At 50.8% G+C, this 20,484-nt stretch overlaps 2 protein-coding genes across 2 annotated transcripts; one reads left to right on the forward strand and one right to left on the reverse strand.

Moving 5' to 3' along the window:
• Window positions 1–634: 634 nt before the first annotated feature.
• On the reverse strand, window positions 635–13,139 carry ETHE1 (ETHE1 persulfide dioxygenase). The gene is made up of 7 exons (XM_008158392.3): window positions 12,980–13,139; window positions 12,562–12,706; window positions 12,312–12,460; window positions 3,585–3,714; window positions 1,860–1,949; window positions 1,363–1,479; window positions 635–843 (listed from the first exon to the last, which is right to left on the reverse strand). Exons 1-7 carry the CDS (start codon window positions 13,058–13,060, stop codon window positions 791–793), a joined length of 765 nt encoding a protein of 254 aa, XP_008156614.1. The 5' UTR covers window positions 13,061–13,139; the 3' UTR covers window positions 635–790.
• Window positions 13,140–17,060: 3,921 nt separating this feature from the next.
• ZNF575 (zinc finger protein 575) lies at window positions 17,061–19,669 on the forward strand. The gene is made up of 2 exons (XM_054710566.1): window positions 17,061–17,142; window positions 17,637–19,669. Exons 1-2 carry the CDS (start codon window positions 17,061–17,063, stop codon window positions 18,296–18,298), a joined length of 744 nt encoding a protein of 247 aa, XP_054566541.1. The 3' UTR covers window positions 18,299–19,669.
• Window positions 19,670–20,484: the final 815 nt, after the last annotated feature.

Raw genomic sequence — 20,484 nt, forward strand, 5'->3', positions numbered from 1 at the left:
GGGGACCCCCCCCCCCATGCACAAGTTTCATGCACCGGGCCTCTAGTAGTTTACAACAGATGATCATCCACTGCTTGTCACTAGAACACAGGAGTCAGCCTGTGTCCACCACACAGATTAGATTTCCTGGGCATCTTAAATAACTGAGCACTTAAATTGCAAATGTCAACTTCTCATCGTGGCTCCTCTTGTCAAACTTATTTTTAAGTCTAATATCAACTATTGTCCTGTATCCCATATCTCACAGTGCTAACAGTTTCACTAAAAAAAAAAAAAAAAATCTTTATCTTCCTTTAAAAGAAAATAGTGGTTAACACTGTGCCAAGTACCTCACACATGGACTCATTTTACAGATGAGAAAGGTGAGGCCTGGAGAAGAGAATTGCCTTATCCTGGGTCTCACAGAGGGAAATGGCTCAAACTCAGGATGGTGTTCTAACCCAAGGAGCGAGAAGCCCTGCCCAGGGATCTGTTGGTTTCTGCCCTTGTGAGTTAGAACATCTCCTCCTTGGGGCTCTCTGGACCTTCACCCTGCCCTGCTCTCTGGCCTCTCCAGGGACCAGAACTAACCCCCCTCCAAGCACCTCCACCCCGAAGCCCAAATGGTTCCCCCAGAAAACAGACAGAAGTCAGATTCACAGCAAAAATATATATATTTTTTATTTTTTTTTTATTTAAGAAGTTTGAGGGCAGGTGAGGGAGGGGAAGAGGGAGGCTCCAGGGCTGGCACCTCTCCCCTCACCCCATCTAGTGCATTTTTAATGGCCGTGAGCACCTGGCAGAGATAACGTCAGGAAGGGGGGGTCTGGACCCCACAGCGCATGTTAGCTGGAACAGCAACGTCTGAAAGGAAGAAACCAAGGGTGAAACCAAGGGGCCCCAGGAGGTGCCCTCCCCTCAAGCTTAACTGGGACCCAGAAATCCTAAGAGCCCTCTTTGGAAAACTGGAGTTCTGGCCCTGAGCCCCCTCCTCCCTCAGACCCAGGCCCCCAGCCCTCCTCCCTCAGACCCAGGAGCCCAGGCCCCCAGCCCCTCCTCCCTCAGACCCAGGAGTCCAGGCCCCCAGCCCCTCCTCCCTCAGACCCAGGAGTCCAGGCCCCCAACCCCTCCTCCCTCAGACCCAGGAGTCCAGGCCCCCAGCGCCTCCTCTTCCCTGAGACCCAGGTGTCCAAGCCCCCAGCCCCTCCTCCCTCAGACCCAGGCCCCCAGCCCTCCTCCCTCAGACCCAGGAGTCCAGGCCCCCAGCCCTCCTCCCTCAGACCCAGGAGCCCAGGCCCCAGCCCCTCCTCCCTCACACCCAGGAGCCCAGGCCCCCAGCCCCTCCTCCCTCAGACCCAGGAAACCAGGTTCCCAACTGCTCACCTATCTGCTTAGGCTTGGGCAAGTTCAGGTTGTCCATGACCTTGACAAACTCCTCACAGCTGAGGGTGAGCCGAGGGTTCAAAGTCCGCTCCTCCTCCACAGTGGACACTGTGAGCCCTAGTGGCCAAGAGAGGGAGAGGAATGTCCATCCTTTGGTGCCTCTGGCCTCTCAGGACTACATTTCCCAGGAGGCTTTGGGGTGCCTCCCTGGCCTGGTTTGTTCCTGAAATTGCTATCCCTCCTCAACAGGCAATATAGGAAATGTAGTTTCTCACAGTCCCCTAGGCTCTAGAAAGAGGTCCCAGGAAAACCCATGCGCCCCGGAATTCTAGGACTTGTGGTTTCTACATCCACACTCAGTACACATAAGCACATGACCGTCCTTTGGCCAGAGGAATCTCTGGGAATTGTAGTCCCATGCCCCAGAGGATTCGGGCTCCTGGTCAAACACAGTAGTAAATTATGTAGGTCCCACACCTCCTCCAGGAAGCCCTCACCATGGTAATCATGGGCAGGGTAGATCAGACAGTCTCCTGGAAGCGTGAAGATCTTTTCGTGGACTGAGCGGTACAAGGTCTTAGCACAGCCTGGGGAGGGAAAGCTCAGAGGTCAGTGGATCAAGAGGACAAGAAAGAGAGGCCCTGAACCCCTTCCCTTAAGAAAAAGGGTGGGAGGTAGCTAAAAACTCATTTCCTGCCAGGTCCCCTTTATCTAGGTAGAGAAGGAGAGGGAAGGGTATTCCAGGCAGGTGGAACAGCATGTACAAATAATTGGGGAATGGTGACAAATTCAGCACGGCTGTAGGTAAGGTTGGGATGAGACCCTGAAGCACCAACGGACTGGGCCTCACTCTGGGGATGACAAGAAAGGGTCTGGGCGGGGAAGATGGAAGGCACTGAAGGCATGAGGCCATGGAGGAGGATGGCGCCATGGTTCCCACAAGGAGCCCTGCGTCCTCAGCTGGGGCGGGGAGAGCCTCTCTGGAATGTTCTTCCACCTTTCATCTCAGCCTAAATCCTTCCATTTCATGACTGCTTTGGGAGTGGATAAAGAGAATAGGAGCCTCTGAGAGAAAAAGACAGAGTCAGAGATGGAGGGAAAAGGAGAGAGGGGAGAGGAAGAAAGTTACCCACTGCCAGCTCAACGTGGCTCTGTCTTTCCCCATCTCATCCAGTTTCGCCCTCCTCCCAAAAGGCAGCTAAATCCACCCAATCTGCTGTCAACCCCACATTCACACACACACACACACACACACACCAAAGATCAGCCAAACCCTGAGATTCTGAAACCCCCTTTCCACAGTGAAACTCCTGAATCTAAGTCCCCAGAAGCCAAACCCGAATGTGACACGGCCCCCAAGCAATCAGAGCACTGACTACCGATTTCCTAGCAGCTAAACTCCCGAATCAAACCCCGCACGCCCCCCACCCCGCCACACCTCCAGCAGCTAAACCCCTTATGGGGTTTTAAAATATGTCCACAAACTCTTCCACACGCTAAAAAAAATGTAACACGAATTCCCTTCACCTTGATTTAGTGGTTTGGATAAGGGACTTGCATCTCATAAATAAGTTATTGCAGAAATGAGAGTTAACTTAGGGAACTAGGTCATTTTAAAAAATTAGGGCCTCTCTCTCGCTCTCTCTCATATCATCCCTTTAGGGAGAATCCGGCTGTCATGTTGCCGTGACAATACTTAGCCCCACAAAGAGGTCCACTCGGGGAGGAACTGAGGACGCCTGCCCAGAGCCAGGGCCAGCTAGCCAGCTATCTGAGTGAGCCTCATGGAAGCAGATCCTCCAGCCACAGGCGAGCCTTCAGATGACTGAAGCCCAGGCCCATAGCTTGACTGCAACCTCATGGGAGATCCTGAGCCAAAACCACCCAGCTGAGCTGCCCCAGCGTCCACACTCTCAGACACTCTGTGAGATAATAAATGGTAAGCCACTCAGCTCTGGAGTAATTTCTTTCACAGCAATAGATAATTAACACACCCCTGAATCTACCTGTCCCCTAACAGCTAAACCCCTCAACCTAACTGTCCTCTCATCAGCTAACCCCGGAATCTAACTCTCCCCCCTCCACTCCAGCAGCTAAATGCCTTGAGTTTAACCCTGACTCCTTAAGAGTTTAACATTCCTTCATTCGTTCTTCTGATACTTAAAAACCTGGCACACACATAACTATACTAAGACCTCAGGTTGAGGAAAAGGGCCTGGGACCTTGCTGGAAGTCGGTCCGCCCACACCCTCGGATGAGCAGGGCATCTCCAGTGAAGGCCATGCTGTGATCATTCAGGACGAAGGTGACACAGCCCGGGGTGTGGCCGGGGCTGGCCCGGATCTCCAAGGCCTGCCAGGGAGGGAAAGTACAGACAGTCACCCAGAAGCCAATGGTCTGCCCTCCTGGCGAAACTGACGCCAGGAGCCCCGCCCCACCCCAGGGTCACCTCTCGATTACCTATTTTGTAAAAAGTTAGATTTCCAGGCTCAACCCTCACACCAGCATAAACTCCAAATGAATTAAAGGTGAGAAAATAAACCATAAAACTGTGACAGCCACAAAAGTACAAATGAATATATGAGACCTCTGGTCAGGGAAGAACATGCAAATCTGATCCCTAAAGTCATACCTCGTTATGGACAAGATCAATGGTTTGACTTAAATCAGTTTGAAGTTTTGCAATGTCAAAAACACGCTAAACAAAATTCAAAGGGAATACACAAGCTGGGGATTATATTTGCAACTCACATACCACATGGTCAGTATACTTCATGCACAAACAGGTCTTGCAAATCAGTAAGGAAAAGATAAACATACTAATATAAATATAGAATGCTAACAAGTCACTAAAAATTACCATTAAAATAAAATTTAACGATAATATACACAAATATTTAATGACACAAAAATATGTTTAATATCCAGTAAGTGCAAAAAGCAGGTTACGAAGCCACTATACAGTATCATCTTTAAGAATGTATTAATTAACTCTAAATATATGGTTTGTTCTTTAGACTTTTCCTATAACATCCTTTTTTATTTATTGATTTGAGAGAGAGAGAGAGAAAGAAACAACAAAAAACATCAATTTGTTGTTCCACTTGTTTATGCATTTATTGGTTGATTCTTTTTTTAAATATATTTTTATTGATTTCAGAAAGGAAGAGGAAGACAGAGGGAGAGACAGACAGAAACATCAATGATGAGAGAGAATTATCGACCAGCTGACTCCTGCACGCCCCCTACAGGGTATCCAGCCCACAACCTGGGCATGTGCCCTGACCAGAGATCGAACCCACAACCTTGGCTTTTTGGGACAAACACTCCAACCAACTGAGCTACCCAGGCAGGGCTTATATCAACCTTTTAAAAAAAAAAAAAATAGTGAACATGCAACTTTATAGTTAAAAATAAAACACAAAACTCAGGATACACTAACTATCTAAACATAAAAAAAATTAAAATTCTGGAAATATATATAGGAGAATATATATATATATAATCTTGAGGTAGGAAAGGTTTTTCTAAGCATGACAGGAAATTCATAGGCCATAAGAAAAAATGGTAACAGATGTGGCCACATAGTTTAACTTCACTATAGAAAAGAACGAAATCAGAGTTAAAAGACTAAAAAGAACCTCAGAGACATGTAGCAGCATGTATAAACAGCTCCTACGCATCAATAAGAACCCCCAAAAGAAAATGGGCAAAAGAAAAAACAGGCAATCCATGGGAGAGGAAACAAATAGTCAAAAAACAACATGTGAAAGATGTTTACTCTCCCTTAAAAGGAAGGGGAAGAGTTAAATTTAAAAATCTTTATTTTTCACCTACCAGATTGGCAACTGTCAGTTGCTTCGGGTGTTTGAGGACAGCCTTTAATTTCCTGGGATGTGGGTACAACTCATATAGTCCTGTTAGAGGACAATTTAGCAGTGTCTGTCATCTCAAATGTGCACGCTTTCTGATCTACCAAAGCCACTTCTAATACTGCCATTAAGAATCCTGGACGTGCCCTGACCTGTTTGGCTCAGTGGATAGAGCGTCAGCCTGCGGACTGAAGGGTCCCGGGTTCGATCCCGGTCAGGGGCATGTGCCTTGGTTGTGGGCACATCCCCGGTGGGGGGTATGCATGAGGCGGCTGATCGATGTTTATCTCTCATCCATGTTTCTGACTCTCTATCCTTCTCCCTTCCTCTCGGTAAAAAAAAATCAATAGAATATATTTAAAAAAAAAAAAAAGGATCCTGGAGGCAGAAATGCCAGCCCAGGGAGTCCTCATTATGTAAATCCCCACACTTAATTCAGGGAAGCAATTATCAGGAAAAAATATGTTTCTAATGATCTAACTTCTGAAACTACTTCCATCAGCTAATCCACTCTTAAAGGGGATCAGTGCAAGCCCGCAGCGCACTCGCCTTGCAGTTCCTATGGCTCACACTGCCCCCTGGTGGCAAGTAAGCTCTCGGCTTCTTTTCCCTTGGTCTAAGTGTCTTCTTTTGCTCCATTCTTCAAGTATGTGATCTTGGTATAACCATGCATTTTTTCTATGCCCTCTCTACTCAAAAACCCAAAGTATCATTTCCCATTGTAGCTAAATACTCTGAGCCTCCATCAGTTAAACCTTTTGTAATTGATTTTTTTTTTTTTTGAGGAGGAGGAAGGGAGAGAGAAAAAAGAATCCATGTGAGATAGATATATCGATTGGTTGCCTGTTGTACATACCCAGACCGGGGATCGAACCCACAACCTAGGTATGTGTCCTGACTAGGAATCGAACCCAAGACCTTCCAGTGCAGAGGACAACATTCCAACCAACTGAGCCACACCAGCCAAGGCTAAACCTTCTTTTTTGTGGAAACAAAATAATATGAAGTGATGGATGGATAGAGGTGGAAGCTGTGAAATTTTTTCAACTTGTCTGCATGCTTCAAATTTTTCATAAAATATTTGGGGATAGCCCTAGCTGGTTTGGCTCAGTAGATAGAGCATCTGCCTGCAGACTGAAGGGTCCCAGGTTCGATTCAGGTCAAGGGCACATGCCTGTGTTGCAGACTTGATCCCCAGTAGGGGGCATGCAGGAGGCAGCCCATCAATGATTCTCTCTGATCATTGATGTTTTTCTCTCTCTCTCTCCCTCCCTCTCTGAAATTAATATAAATAAACAAATAAACAAATACATAAATAAAATTAACTATTGGGCAGTTTCTACTAAAGTTAAACATGTGTCAGTTCTGTGACCCAGCAAGTCCACTCCTTGGAATCGAGGGTAATATTGACCAAGAGATTTTTACAAGAATCTTCAAAGCAGAACTATTCATTAATAGCCTAAAACTGCAAGCAGCCATCAAAAGGAGAATGGATACCGTGTCGTAAATTCACACCATGAAATATTCTATATCCGGGTTGGTAAGCTATGGCCGATGCATTGGGCCTGCCACCTGCTTTCGTAAGGTCTGAAAGCTAAGAATGGTTGATACATTTTTTTCATGGTTGAAAAAAATAAAAGTAAGACTGATTATTTCGTTGCACATGAAAATTGTTGACATTAAAATGTCAGTGGCCATAAATGAAGTTTTACTGGAGCACAGGCATGCTTATTCATTTGGTAAGAAAGCATCGTCTATGGCTGCTTTCATGCCAACAGGAGAATTGAGTAGTTACAACAGAGACCATATGACCTGCCAACCGAAAATATTTACTATCTGGTCCTTTACAGAAAAAGTTTATCAGCCCCTGCTATACAGCAACAGAAGGAAAGAATTATAACCATATGCAACATCATGTACAGTGAAATAAGCCCGGCCCTGGCCAGGTGCTCAGTGGTTAGCGCATTGGCCTGCAGACGGAAGGGTCTCGGGTTTGATTCCCAGTCAAGGGCACGTACCTCGGATGCAGGTTCTCCAACCCCAGTAGGGGCATGTGTAAGGGGCAATCAATTGATGTGTCTCTCTCACCTCTCTCTCTATCTCTCTCCCCTCTCTCCCTTCCACTCTTTCTAGAAATCAATGGGAAAAATACCCTCAGTTAAGGATTTTTTTTTTAATTAAATACGAGAAGCCCAGCTGGTATGGGTCAGTGGTTGAGAGTCAATCCAGGAACCAAGAGTGGCTGGTTCGATTCCTGGTGAGGGCACATGCCCGGGTTGCGGGCTTGATCCCCAGTGAGGGACATGCAGGAGGCAGCCGATCAATGGTGTTTCTCTCTCATAGATGTTTCTACCTCTCTGTCCCTCTCTCTCTAAAAGTCAGTAAAAATATATTTTAAAAAAATAAGACGAAGAAAGAAAAAAGCCAGGCACAAAAGAGTACACACTGTATGACTCCTGGCTAGAAGGTCCAGAATAAGCAGAACTAATCTAAGATTAGGACAGAAGAATGACCCCTTGGTAATGTGTCAATGCCAGAAAGAGGACAAGGAAGCCTTCTGTGGTGTTGGGCATGTTTTATATCTGCATCTGGGCGGTGGGCACTCAAGTGTAAACATGTAAAAATGTACCAAGCTGCACATGTGCACTTTGTACTGTATTATATGTATGTTACAACTCAATTCTAAAAAGTGTGTGGGGGGGGGGGGGCCCTGGCTGGTTTGGCTCAGTGGACAGATCATCGGCCTGCGGACCCAAGGGTCCCGGGTTCGATTCCGGTCAAGGGCACATACCTTGGTTGCAGGCTCCTCCCCAGTCCGGGTCCTGGTCAAGGCTTGTGCAGGAGGCAACCAATCGATGTTCCTCTCACATCAATGTTTCCCTCTCTCTTTCCCTCTCTCTAAAAAGCAATGGAAAAATATCCTGCAGTGAGAAAATAAATAAATAAATGGGGGGGGTGGGGCGGGCGTGGATAGCCCTAGCCAGCCTGGCTCAGTGGATATAGAGCATCGGCCCTCAGAATAAAGGGTCTCGGGCCCTGACCGGTTTGACTCAGTGGATAGAGCTTTGGCCTGCGGACTGAGGGGTCCCAGGTTTGATTCCGGTCAAGGGCATGTACCTTGGTTGCGGGCACATCCCCAGTAGGGTGTGTGCAAGAGGCAGCTGATCGATGTTTCTCTCTCATCGGTGTTTCTAACTCTCTATCCCTCTCCCTTCCTCTCTGTAATAAATCAATAAAATATATTTTTAAAAAATAAAAAGAATAAAGGGTCTCGGGTTCTATTCCAGTCAAGGGCACATATCTCAGTTGCAGGCTCATCCTGGCCCTGGTCAGGGCACGTGCAAGAGGCACCCAAGCAATGTATCTCTCTCACATCGATGTTTCTCTCTCTCTGTGTCTCTTCCCCTCCCTTCCACTCTGTCTAAAAATCAATGGGAAAAAAATATCGTCCGGTGAGGATTAACAACAACAACAATAACAAACGTGCGGGGCGGCGGGGGGGGGGGGGGGGGGAATAAGGGAGAGAAAAAAAGTGTGCCCATCTCTAAAGGTGTAAAAGAACTCAGGTGAAAACCAATAACAAAATGCTCAGTATTCATATGACATATAATAACAGGTGTTGACAAGGATGGGGAGGAACGGGAACCCTTTCCTGGTGGGAACATACAATGGTGCAGCCATTTTGGATAACGGTCTGGCATTTCCTCAAACTGTTAGACATAGTGTTAGCATATGATCCAGCAATTTTATCCTAGTATATACCCAAAGAAAATGAAAGCACATGTCCACACAAAAACTTGTACGTGATTATTCATAGCAGCATTATTCAAAATAGCCAAAAAATGGAAACAACTCAAATGTCTACTGACTAATAAACTGATGTATAAAATGTAGTATATCGAAACAATGGAATATTAGATAACAATAAAAAGAAGCCCTATGCCCTAGCTGGTTTGGCTAAGAGGATAGAGCATTGGCCTTTGGATTTAAGGATCCCGGGTTCAATTCTGGTCAAGGGCACATGCCCGGGATGTGGGCTTGATCCCCAATAGGGGGTGTGCAGGAGGCAGCTGGTCAATGATTCTCTCTCATCATTGATGTTTCTATCTCTCCCTTTCCTTTCCTCTCTGAAATCAATAAAAATATTTTTTAAAAAAAAGAAGAAGAAGAAGAAGAAGAAGAAGCCCTAGCTGGTTTGGCTCAATGGATAGAGTGTTGGCCTGTGAACTGAAGGGTCCCAGGTTTAATTCTGGTCAAGGGCACGTACCCAGGTTGCCGGCTCAACCTGGTAAGGGTGGATGCAGGAGGCAATCAATTGATATGTCTCTCTCACATCGATGTTTCTCTCTCTGTGTCTCTCCCCATTCCTTCCACTCTCTCTAAAAATCAATGGGAAAACATTGATTTTCAAGAGGTGAAGATTAACAAAAAAGAAAGAAGGAAAGGAAGGAAGGAAGGAAGGAAGGAAGGGAGGAAGGAAGGAAGGAAGGAAGGAAAGAAGGAAGGGAGGGAGGGAGGGAGGAAGGAAGGGGCCCTGGCTGGTGTGACTGAGTTGGCTGGAGCATCATTCTGTGCACCAAAAGGTTGCAGGTTCCATTCCTGGTCAGGGCAAGTATGGAAGGCAACAAATTGATGTTCTCTCACACATTGATGTTTTCTCTCTCTCTCTCTCTCTCTCTCTCAAAACCAATAATCATATGCTCAAATGAAGATTAAAAAAAAGAAATGGAACACTGATATATGCTACAACATGTTTTTTGTCTGTCTGTTTGTTAATCCTCATCCGAGGACATGCTTTTATTGAGTTTTAGAGAGAAAGGAAGGGAGAGGGGGAGAGAAAGTGAGAAACATCGATCCGTTGCCTCCTGTACATGCCCCTATCTGAGATCAAACTCAAAACCTGGGCATTGCCGAAACCGGTTTGGCTCAGTGGATAGAGCGTCGGTCTGCGGACTGAAAGGTCCCAGGTTCGATTCCAGTCAAGGGCATGTACATTGGTTGCGGGCACATCCCCCGGTGGGGGATGTGCAGGAGGCAGCTGGTCAATGTCTCTCTCTCATCCATGTTTCTAGCTCTCTATCCCTCCTCTCCCTTCCTCTCTGTGAAAAATCAATAAAATAAAAAAAATAAAAAATAAAAAAAACCTGGGCATTGCCCTGACCAGGAATTCAGACCTGAACCATTTCAGTGCACAGGAAGAACTCAACCAACTGAACCACGTGCCAGGGCTATGCTACAACATGGATGAACCTTAAAAACATTATGATCAGTGACAGAAGCCAGTCACTTAAGGCCACATATTGTCTGATTCCATTTCTATGAAATGTCCGGAATAGTCAAAGCTATAGACAGAAAGTAGATGAATGGTTGCTTAAGGCTGTAGGGATGAAAGGAGGGAGGGGCTGAGATGACAGCTAAGGAGTATGGGATTTTGTTTTGAATGATGAAATACTCAAAAATTAATTGTGGTGACATTTGCACAACTCTGTGATTACACTAAGTCATTGAATTGTACACTTTTAATGGGTGAATCGGATGATTGATGAATTAAGTCAATAAAGCTGCTTAAAACGGCAAACACTGAAGCTAAATCTACCTGGCTAAACCCTTCAACCTTCATTTGTTGAAAACCTCATTCATTTAATTTAACAACGGGCTGATCTTGACACAAAATCTGACCATTCCTCCTTCTTCTAAGACTTCTCAACCCAAGAGATGCATTGTAGCACCTGGCTATTGTGTACAGTGTCCATAAATGTACAATGCATTTTGTTTACCTGCTTTCAGAAAAAGGCTTGAAATAAAGAGGCTGTAACCATTACAGCTAAATCTTCTGATCCCACACACAGCCCTCCTTTCTGCTGAATGCTCTGACTCAAACTCTCTCCATTTAGCAAAATCCTCTAATCTGGAGGCTGATTTCTCACCCTGTCACCTGACATTCTGTCCCCAGGGTCAGCCAAATTCTCTGTATCTTTGGCGACTCCGATCAGAAAAAAAGCCCTGCCAGTTCTCTGAGGGCGACTCCCCCAGCACCCTCCCGCCCCCCACATTAACCGTGGGTTGCCATTCTGGCCAGAAACCTGCTGATGGTGCCTGTGGTGAAGGAAGGACAGGCAGGAAGGAGCCTTCAGAGATCATTGTGGTGTGAAGCAATAGCAGGGCTGGGGCCAGGGTGAGGGAAGCTAGTAGACGGTGCCTGGGGCACAACGTTCAAGAAGGAAGTTCACCGAAAGGTGCTGACTCTTTTAAAAAAAATTATTAATTTGAGAGAGAGAGAGAAACATCGATTTGTTTTTCCACTTACTGATGCATTCATTGATTGATTCTTTTTTAAAAATATATATATTTTATTGATTTTTTTACAGAGAGGAAGGGAGAGGGATAGAGAGTTAGAAACATCAATGAGAGAAACATCGACCAGCTGCCTCCTGCACAAGCCCACCTGGGGATGCGCCCGCAACCAAGGTACATGTCCTTGACCGGAATCCAACCTGGGACCCTTGAGTCTGCAGGCGGACGCTCTATCCACTGAGCCAAACCGATTAGGGCTGATTGATTCTTGTATGTGCCCTGACCTGGGACTGAACACGAAACCTTGGTGTATGGAGAGGACGCTCTAACCAACTGAGCTAGCCTGCCAGGGCCCAAGGTGCTGACCGTGAGAGTGAGTGCCTCCTGAAACGGTGCACCCTAGGCCCTCGCTGGCCTCAGCCTCATCCTGAGCAACAGGATGCTACTTCCTCCAACGGTGGCTCTCAGAAGCCAGGGCTGGGCTCTCCCTCGGCCCTGGCCTTGGCCTTCAGCCCCCAATCAACCTTGATGGAGATGCCAGGCCAAAGGAGTTGCCCCAGAGCTGTAGGAAACTCCCTACGTGCTGTTGACTTAAAGGGCTCGGCCAGAGACACACCTACCCAGAGCCAGAGGCCCCCCCCCCCGCCCCCCCCCCCCGCCTGCTCCCAGAGGTGAAATCCCGGGGGGTGCGGAACCCAGGCCCCGCGTCCCTGCAGCCCAGGGAGTCCAGGCCACCCCGCTCTCGCGGACCCGAGCCTCCAACTCACGAAGCATCCAACTCACGAAGCGCCCGAAGCGGATGGCCTGTCCCTCCTCTACGTGCAGGTCCGCCTGGGCCCCGCTGCGGCGGGAGATGACGGACCGGCAGCCGGGGAGCAGGGAGCGCAGCAGCCCCGAGCCCGTGACGTGGTCGGCGTGGCAGTGGGTGTTCACTGGAGGGAGACAGGGGAGCAGGTCCAGGAGGGCCCAGGGCAGGGGGGTCCCAGCCGCCCCCCGCCCCGGCCCGGCCCGGCGGGCGTCCGGCCAGACTGACCGGCGTACAGCAGCCGCAGCCCCAGCTCCTGGACCAGCTTGGCGTCCCGAGGCGCCGTCTCCAGAACCGGGTCGATCAGCACGGCCTCGCGGGCCTCTCGGTCGCCCAGGAGGTACGTGTAGGTGCAGCTCTTGGGCTCGAACAGCTGGGAAGGGGCGGGGGCCGGTGAGAGCGCAGAGCACCGGGGAGCCCGACCTGGACGCGGCCCCCGAAGATCCAGAAGCAGAACCGCCCCCCCCCCAGCCCCCGGAGCCCCGCGGGGTCCCGAGACCCCGCTTCCCCGGAGGTCCCCCCGCCCTCTCCGTGAAGAACCGGGAGGCGGCCCGAGCCCAGGGCCCCCAGGTCCCTCCCGGATCACAGCACCGGGACCTCGGCCCCGGCGGCCGCCCGGGCCCGGACCCGCTCCCGCCGCGCTCACCTGCCTCAGCAGGACCGGCGCCCCCGCCCCGCGGTGCTGGCTCAGCTGCCGCCCCGCGACCCTCAGCGCGGCCCCCGCCATCGCGCCGGCCGGATGGGGACTGAGCCCAGGCGGCGCCCTTGGAGCCGGGTGCACCCTCCCGACCCCGGGGGACGGGCGAGCGCGGGGCCCGCCCTAACGGGGCGGTGGGGGCGGGGCGGGGCGGGGCGGGGCGCGCCTTAAAGGGGCCGCAGGCGCGGGGCCGGGCCGCACGGAGGGTGCCGGGCACAGCGGGCGGGGGAACCTCGTGGGCCCCGCAGAGTCGGGCTGGGGCGGCGAGGAGACCTCGGGGACCCCGCTGACGGAGAAAACGGGAGAAACCAGGGACACTCAAGGGCGCGGGAGAGACGCTGAGAGCAGCACAGACAGGGGAGAGGCGGAAACCCAACCGGAGGCCCCGGTGCGCGCACAGCCCCGGGCCGTCTTGTAGGAAAAGGGGGTGGGAGGGAGGTGGGCGCGTCACTGTTACAGGGGGAAGCGGCGGGGGGGGGGAGTTTGGTTCCAGGTCACTTGAGGTGGGTGCGTGACTCCCAGAACACTTGATCCCATTAAAGTTTTGTTAATGTTTTTAATTATTGATTTGAGAGAGAGAGAGGAAGGGAAAGAGCGGGGAGAGAGAGAAAGAGAGAGATTTGCTGTTGGACTTATTTGTGCATTCATTGGTTGAATCTTGTATGTGCCCTGAGGGCGGGGGGGGGGAGGGATTGAACCGGCCCTTGGCTACTGAACTACCAGGCCAGGGTCTAAAGTTTATTTAAGCATTGCTAAGAAAAATAAATAAATAGAACGAAAGAAAATAAAAATTGCTACGTGTGTTTTTCAGGGATGTTTCTTTCTTCCCAGGAAGAAATCATTTATAAAAAAGAATGTTGCATTATATCTTGCAAAATCAAGATGTCATGGGGCCATTTGGCTTTTGTTGGGATGTGAACCCCTGAAAGGGGGCTTTTGTTCACTTACCCCAGGGACCTGGATCTGAGAAGCTGTGTTGTGTAGCCGGAGACGGTCAGAAAGATTGCTCTTTGGAATCACACCCGCGGGGAGAATGGGACGGCCCACTCTGCCCGGAGGGTCTAAGTCGCTTTGGCACAGAGAAGCCGCCTGATTTCCAGCCAGGGGCAGGGCTTCCAAGGAAGGGTTTCTGGCAACTACAGTTGAGCCTGGAACAACAGAGGTTTGGATTGCTGGGGTCGACTTAGACGTGAATTTTTCTCAGTAAATATATTAGAAATTTTTCTGGAGATTGCGATCATTTTTTAAAATTCACAAACTGCATAGCCTAGAAATATGAAAAAGGTTAAGAAAAGGTTAGAGATGTCATGGATGCATAAAATTCTGTATATATTTTCCTTATGACTTTCTTTTTTAAATATTTTTATTGATTTCAGAGAGGAAGGGAGAGGGAGAGAGAGAGATAGAAACATCAATGATGAAAGAGAATCATTGATCGGCTACCTCCTGCACGCCCCCTACTGGGGATCGAGCCCACAACCAAGGTACATGCCCTTGACCAGAATCAAACCTGCGACCCTTTATCTGCGGTCCGTCGCTCTCTATCCACTGAGCCAAACCGGTTAGGGCTACTCATTTATTCTTCACATTGAGGTCTTCTGCATGCTTGTCTCAAGCTGGGTGAAGCTGGGGGCCCAGAGGTGAGTCCTTAATCTGGATGGGGAGAGAGGCACAGACATCAGGGCTAAAACAAGGGACTTCCAGGAGCTCAGGGGAGGGAAGGACCAGCAAAATGGGGACCCTCAGGCAATCTTTACTGTGAGGGGTCCCCAAATAAGACCTCTTCACCCCGGGGGCACCCATTCCTGATGTTTTTGCAGAATTGCTAGACCAGTAACCTGTTCCTTGAAGGCTCAAAGGCCTGCCGGACAGGTTGTTAGGATTAAATTCAGTAATCAATGGAAAGTATTTAGAACAGTGCCCAACAAATTAGTCAATTCTACCTCAGGGCCTTTGCACTAGCTGTGCCCTCTGTCTCCAAGGCCCTGCGTCCATCCGTTTGTTTGCTGATTCCCCCTTCAGGTCTCACTCAGTTCAGATATCACCACTGCAGAAGGCCTCCCCTGCCCACCCTCTCTCTATGAGGTAGAATTGACTAATTTGTTGGGCACTGTTCTAAACACTTTCCATTGATTGCTGAATTTAATCCCAACAACCTGGATTGTATACAAGAGGAAACTGAGGCCCAGAAAAATGAAGTGCCTTGCCCAAGGTCACACAGCTAGGAAAGTGGCAGAGCCAAGATTCCAGGCAATCTGGCTCCAGAGCCCAAATAACCTCTCAGGGTTAACTCCCACAGCTCCCAGGGCTCGCTAGACCTTGTGGCTGAAGAACCACCCGTGCAGGAGATTTCTATGGGCCCTTCCCGGTCACTCCCGTGACGGGCGGAAAGGCGCGCCGTCACTGCTCGCGGAAGGCTGCAAAGCACGCCGCTCCGGGAGTGGCACCAGGGGCTCCAACCCCTCTGGAAACACCGGCCTGCGCACCTCGCGACCGCTGCCCTCGGTCACTCCCCTGGGTCCTGCCCCTGGGGTGGGCGGGGCGGAGAACCGTGAATCACCCAATGGCGAAGGGGGCCTGGGCGCTATGCAAATCAAGTGCCTTTTATTGGGCGTTAGCTCCGCCCCGCCCTCTGTCCCGGAATTAGCCAGACTTTTTGCAAAAGCCTTGAGCGGTGGCATTTGCTGGAGAAACTGCCTCCGGAGGCGGCACGCGGGCTCCTAGTGGAATGCTCCGAAAGAAGCGGGGCGCCGAAAAGCCAAGGTGCCTGTGCCCGCTGGGCGCTGCCTCCGTGAGGTCTCAGCGCAGCGTCTCCCTGTTTGCACGTTCTTGACTCCAGTCAGCCACCGTAGGCCCCCGCAAACCTCCGTACACTTTCCTGCTGTCCTTCGGCCCGCAGCTCTGCGCTTGCTCGCCCACGAGGCTGCCTTGCGCACCCACCCCTCCTGCGGCTCTGTCTCCCAAGCCGCAGCCTCCGCCAGCCGGGACTGCGCTTGCGTACGGACGCCCCCACCGGCACCGCAAGGGAGGAGGGGTAATGGAAATGAGGCTGGACCCTGCCGCTTTCGAGCGCTCCCTGCCCTGCCCTACGGTCGCTGGGCGCACGGCGTGCGGTGCAACTCCGTCGCATCCGAGGGCAGCGGGGCTGCGACCTCGGCCTCCGCGAGAGGGGCCCGCAGCCCCGCCCCCGGGGAGGCGCAGTCCGCAGGTGAGAGTGCTGGGGCCTGGGCCCAGATGCTTGGGTCTTGGGGAAATGGATTAGAATCTCCCGGAGTGGGGTCGTTTGGGACGCTGATGCATCGGTTCGGGTGGGGCCTGCATCGGTGCCTGAGCCTTGGGAGGGTGTACTGGTGTCCGAAAGCCATGATCCCGAGGCCCGGACGCTTGGGATCCCGACGCACGCCACATTCTTTCTCTGTCTTCCTCCAGGCCTCCTCTCTACCCTCTACGGCTTCAACTCCACACCGGGGATGACATTTAGCAAGGAGGAAGAAATGTAGCGGTCCTCGTGGCGTCAATGGACTGAGACTGAGCCAAAAGGTAAAGATACCTCTTTGACCTGACATTCCGCCGGAGCTCTCAGGCCCCTCTCCTGGGAAAGTTGTGAGAGACACTCCCACTGATTTCTTAGGCCCTTCCCCTGGGTCTGAGCTGCAGAGCAGCGGACTTGGGGTCCGGTTTGTATAGCTCCGCCCATTTTGGACAGAGGCTCCGCCCGCCCTGCCCCCAGGAACGCTGAGTTCAAGTTGTTCAGAGGCCCCGCTACTCCGCGGGAAGGCTCCAACCCTGGGTCTACGGCGAAGGGACTGCCTCTGCGTCCGATTTGCATAGCCCCGCCCATTGTGCTTTTAGGCTCCGCCTTCCAGCAACTCCCATCCTTGCCTAGGATCCCAGATTTAAATAAGACCAGGCTCCTCAACAGACTGACCCCGGATTTTAGGCCCTCCGGCCCTATCTCCATTAGCCTAATAATCACCAGCGACGCCCCTCCACCTCCCCGGGCCCTCCTTTAGGTTTCTGGGCCAGCAAGATGCTGGAGCGAGATGCGGAGCCCGAGGCTGAGGCCACAGACCCTAGTCCTGCAGGCAAGGAACCAGTGACCCAAGGCGGAGGTGAGCGCGGCCCTGTGGGTGGGAGGCACTCTCCAGGAATGGGGCTAAGAGAATCACGTTTCGGGAATGTCTCAGGGTGAAAGTTTGAGAGCCCAGGGTGATGACCGTTTGGGACCCCCTAAAATGTGACGTTCTGGGGAATCCTGGGTTGGCTTTGCGGGACCCTTCGTGATCATTTCTAGGACTCAGGAAATTACAGGAGGGGCAGGGAGGATGGCATGCAAACATTCAGGGAATGATCACTTGGGAAAATACTAGAAGCAGTTTGGGAAAGCCTTCGCTTTGGGGATGCAGGTAGGTAATGCTGTGGAACCGTTTAGGACGATGGATGGCAGCGGCTGGAGAGCAGAAACATGCCATTTGAGGAATTTCAGGATGACCCTTGAGGTGCCCAGATATATTCAAATATCAAAGTGGGGTGGGGGTAGGGGAGCCTGGACCAGATTTAGGGAGTTGGCTGCAGCCAGGAGCCCACCAGCCCTCCTGTACCCTAGCTCGCCACCAGGGTTCGTCCCAGAAGCCCCACCAGTCGGCTCCAGGGCCTGCTGCATCCACAGAGACGCCATCGCGACCCCGCCGGCGACCCCCGCCCCAACGCCCGCACCGATGCCCCGACTGTGACAAGGCCTTCTCGTACCCGTCCAAGCTGGCCACGCACCGGTTGGCACACGGTGGCGCTCGCCCCCACCCGTGCCCCGACTGCCCCAAGGCCTTCTCCTACCCTTCCAAGTTGGCAGCCCACCGCCTCACGCACAGCGGCGCCCGCCCGCACTCGTGCCCGCACTGCCCAAAGGCCTTTGGCCACCGTTCCAAGCTGGCAGCCCACCTCTGGACCCACGCGCCCGCCCGCCCCTACCCGTGCCCGGACTGCTCCAAGTCCTTCTGCTACCCTTCCAAACTGGCTGCCCACCGACACACGCACCATGCCACGGAGGCCCGCCCCTACCCTTGTCCCCACTGCCCCAAGGCTTTTTCATTCCCCTCCAAACTGGCTGCCCATCGCCTATGTCATGACCCCCCCACCGCGCCGAGCAGCCAGGCCACCGCCCGACGACATCGCTGCTCCAGCTGCGGCCAGGCCTTTGGCCAGAGACGCCTCCTGCTCCTTCACCAACGCAGCCACCACCAGGCGGAGAGTCCGGGGGAGCGGGAGTGAGCCCTCCCCTTGGCTCACTGGCGCCCTCTGCCGCCAGCTTGGTGGCATCTCTAAACCAGGCTTGTCTTGTAGCTGGCAGGGAGGCCGGCCCCTCCTGCGTACTACTGGGCTCTGACTTAAAAGGTGGAGGAACTCTTTGCTCACCCACTTTGGGGAAGGGGAGGGAATGGATCAACCACAGAGAGTTAACCGGCCCCAAACCATGGACCTGGAGCTGTGGTGGGAAAGAACTGGCTCTGGTTTTCCCTGAATATTCATCTGGCAAAGGTAGAAGGTCTGCTAGCATTGTGGGGTGGTGGGGAGTGTGGGAAAACAGCCTCTCTCCTATTGTTGTACGTTAAATTGGTGCTTCCGTTTTGGCCATTTGGCTGTACCTATGAAATACTTAAATGCACTCCTGCTCGTGTCAGCTATTCCACGTCTAAGAATGTATCCTATAAATAAACTCAAGCATGTGAACAAGGCATAAGGACAAGGATGTTCGCTGCAGCCCAAAGATGGAAAGCAACCCAAGTGTTCGTCAATCGAGACCAGCTAATTAATTACAATACAACCATAGCATGGAAGGTGTAGCTGCAGTGGGGAGAAATCAATGTGTACCGATGTGGAAAGATTCCCAAGATGTAAATGATAAAAGCCAGAACAAGGGGCATACTGCTGATAGTAGGTAAAGTCCCAGCTTCGGAGCTAGCCCTGACTCACTGTGTATGAGCCGGGGGGCCTCGGACAACCCTGGGCACTTCTCTGGACTCAGATACTTTATCTATAAAATGGGAGGGTTATAAGGCCCTTGTAAGGGTGCAAGCATCATCATCTTGGGCAAGTCAGTTCCCTTCTGAGCCAGTTTCTCTCACGATAAAATCAGATGATTGAGCTAACATTGGACTGCTCTTCATCCTACACAGTAAGCACCTATTGTGTGCTAGGACCTGAATAGGGTATTAGGAATACAGCAGTAAATAAGATAGACCTGGTTTAGTGAGGATGGGGGGTCACAGGTCAAGTAATGATAAAGAAGCTTAAGTCCATTTTGAAGAACAAGTGAGGAGCCTTGGTCCTGACACGTGACAACCCCCACCTGTAGATCAGGGGTTGGCAAACTTTTCCTGAAAAGGGCCAGATGGTATATAGTTTTAGGTTTTGCAGGCCATACGGTGTCTGCCATGACTATTCAACTCTGCTATTGTAGTGCAAAAGCAGCCACACTCATGACACATTAATGAATTTGTGGCTGGGTTCCAATAAAACTTTATTTCAAAAACAAATGGGCTGGATTTTGCCTATGGACTGCAATTTGCCGACCCCTGCTGTAGGTGAGTGGGGAAAGGACAGGCTAATATGTGAGTTAGCTGAGGTGAAAAAAAAAAAGAAATGGGAGGGACCCTGTGATGGGCAGAATAATGGTCCCCCAAAGTTGTCCCCATCCTAACCCCTAGCACCTATATGTTAGCTTACACATGGCAGAATGGACTTTACAGATGTGATTAAGGATTCTGAGATGGTAATATTATCCTGATTATTTGTGAGCGCAATGTAATCACTAGGGTCCTCATCTGGGGAAGAGGGAAACTGAGGAGATGTGACAATGGAAGCAGAGATTGAGTGATGCAGGGCCACAAGTCAAGGAACTTGGCAGCCTCTAGAGGCTAGAAAAGTCAAGAAAATTATTCTCCCTTAGAGCCTCTAGAGCAGTGGTTCTCAACCTTCCTAATGCCGCGACCCTTTAATACAGTTCCTCATGTTGTGCTGACCCCCAACCATAAAATTATTTTCGTTGCTACTTCATAACTGTAATTTTGCTACTGTTAATGAATCGTAATGTAAATATCTGTGTTTTCCGATGGTCTTAGGCTCTACACGACCCACAGGTTGAGAACCGCTAGCAGGGTCGCATAAGACCATCGGAAAACACAGATATTTACATTATGATTCATTAACAGTAGCAAAATTACAGTTATGAAGTAGCAACGAAAATAATTTTATGGTTGGGGGTCACCACAACATGAGGAACTGTATTAAAGGGTCGCGGCATTAGGAAGGTTGAGAACCACTGCTCTAGAAGGTACCCAGGCCTGCTGCCACCATAATTTTGGCCCAGAGACTGAGTTTGGACTGCTGACCTCCAGAACTGTAAGAAAATAAATGTGTATAGTTTAAAGTCATTAAGCTTGTGGTAATTTGTTACA

The sequence above is a fragment of the Eptesicus fuscus genome, chromosome 21, assembly GCF_027574615.1.
Source record: "Eptesicus fuscus isolate TK198812 chromosome 21, DD_ASM_mEF_20220401, whole genome shotgun sequence".
Classification (NCBI taxonomy): Eukaryota; Metazoa; Chordata; class Mammalia; order Chiroptera; family Vespertilionidae; genus Eptesicus; species Eptesicus fuscus.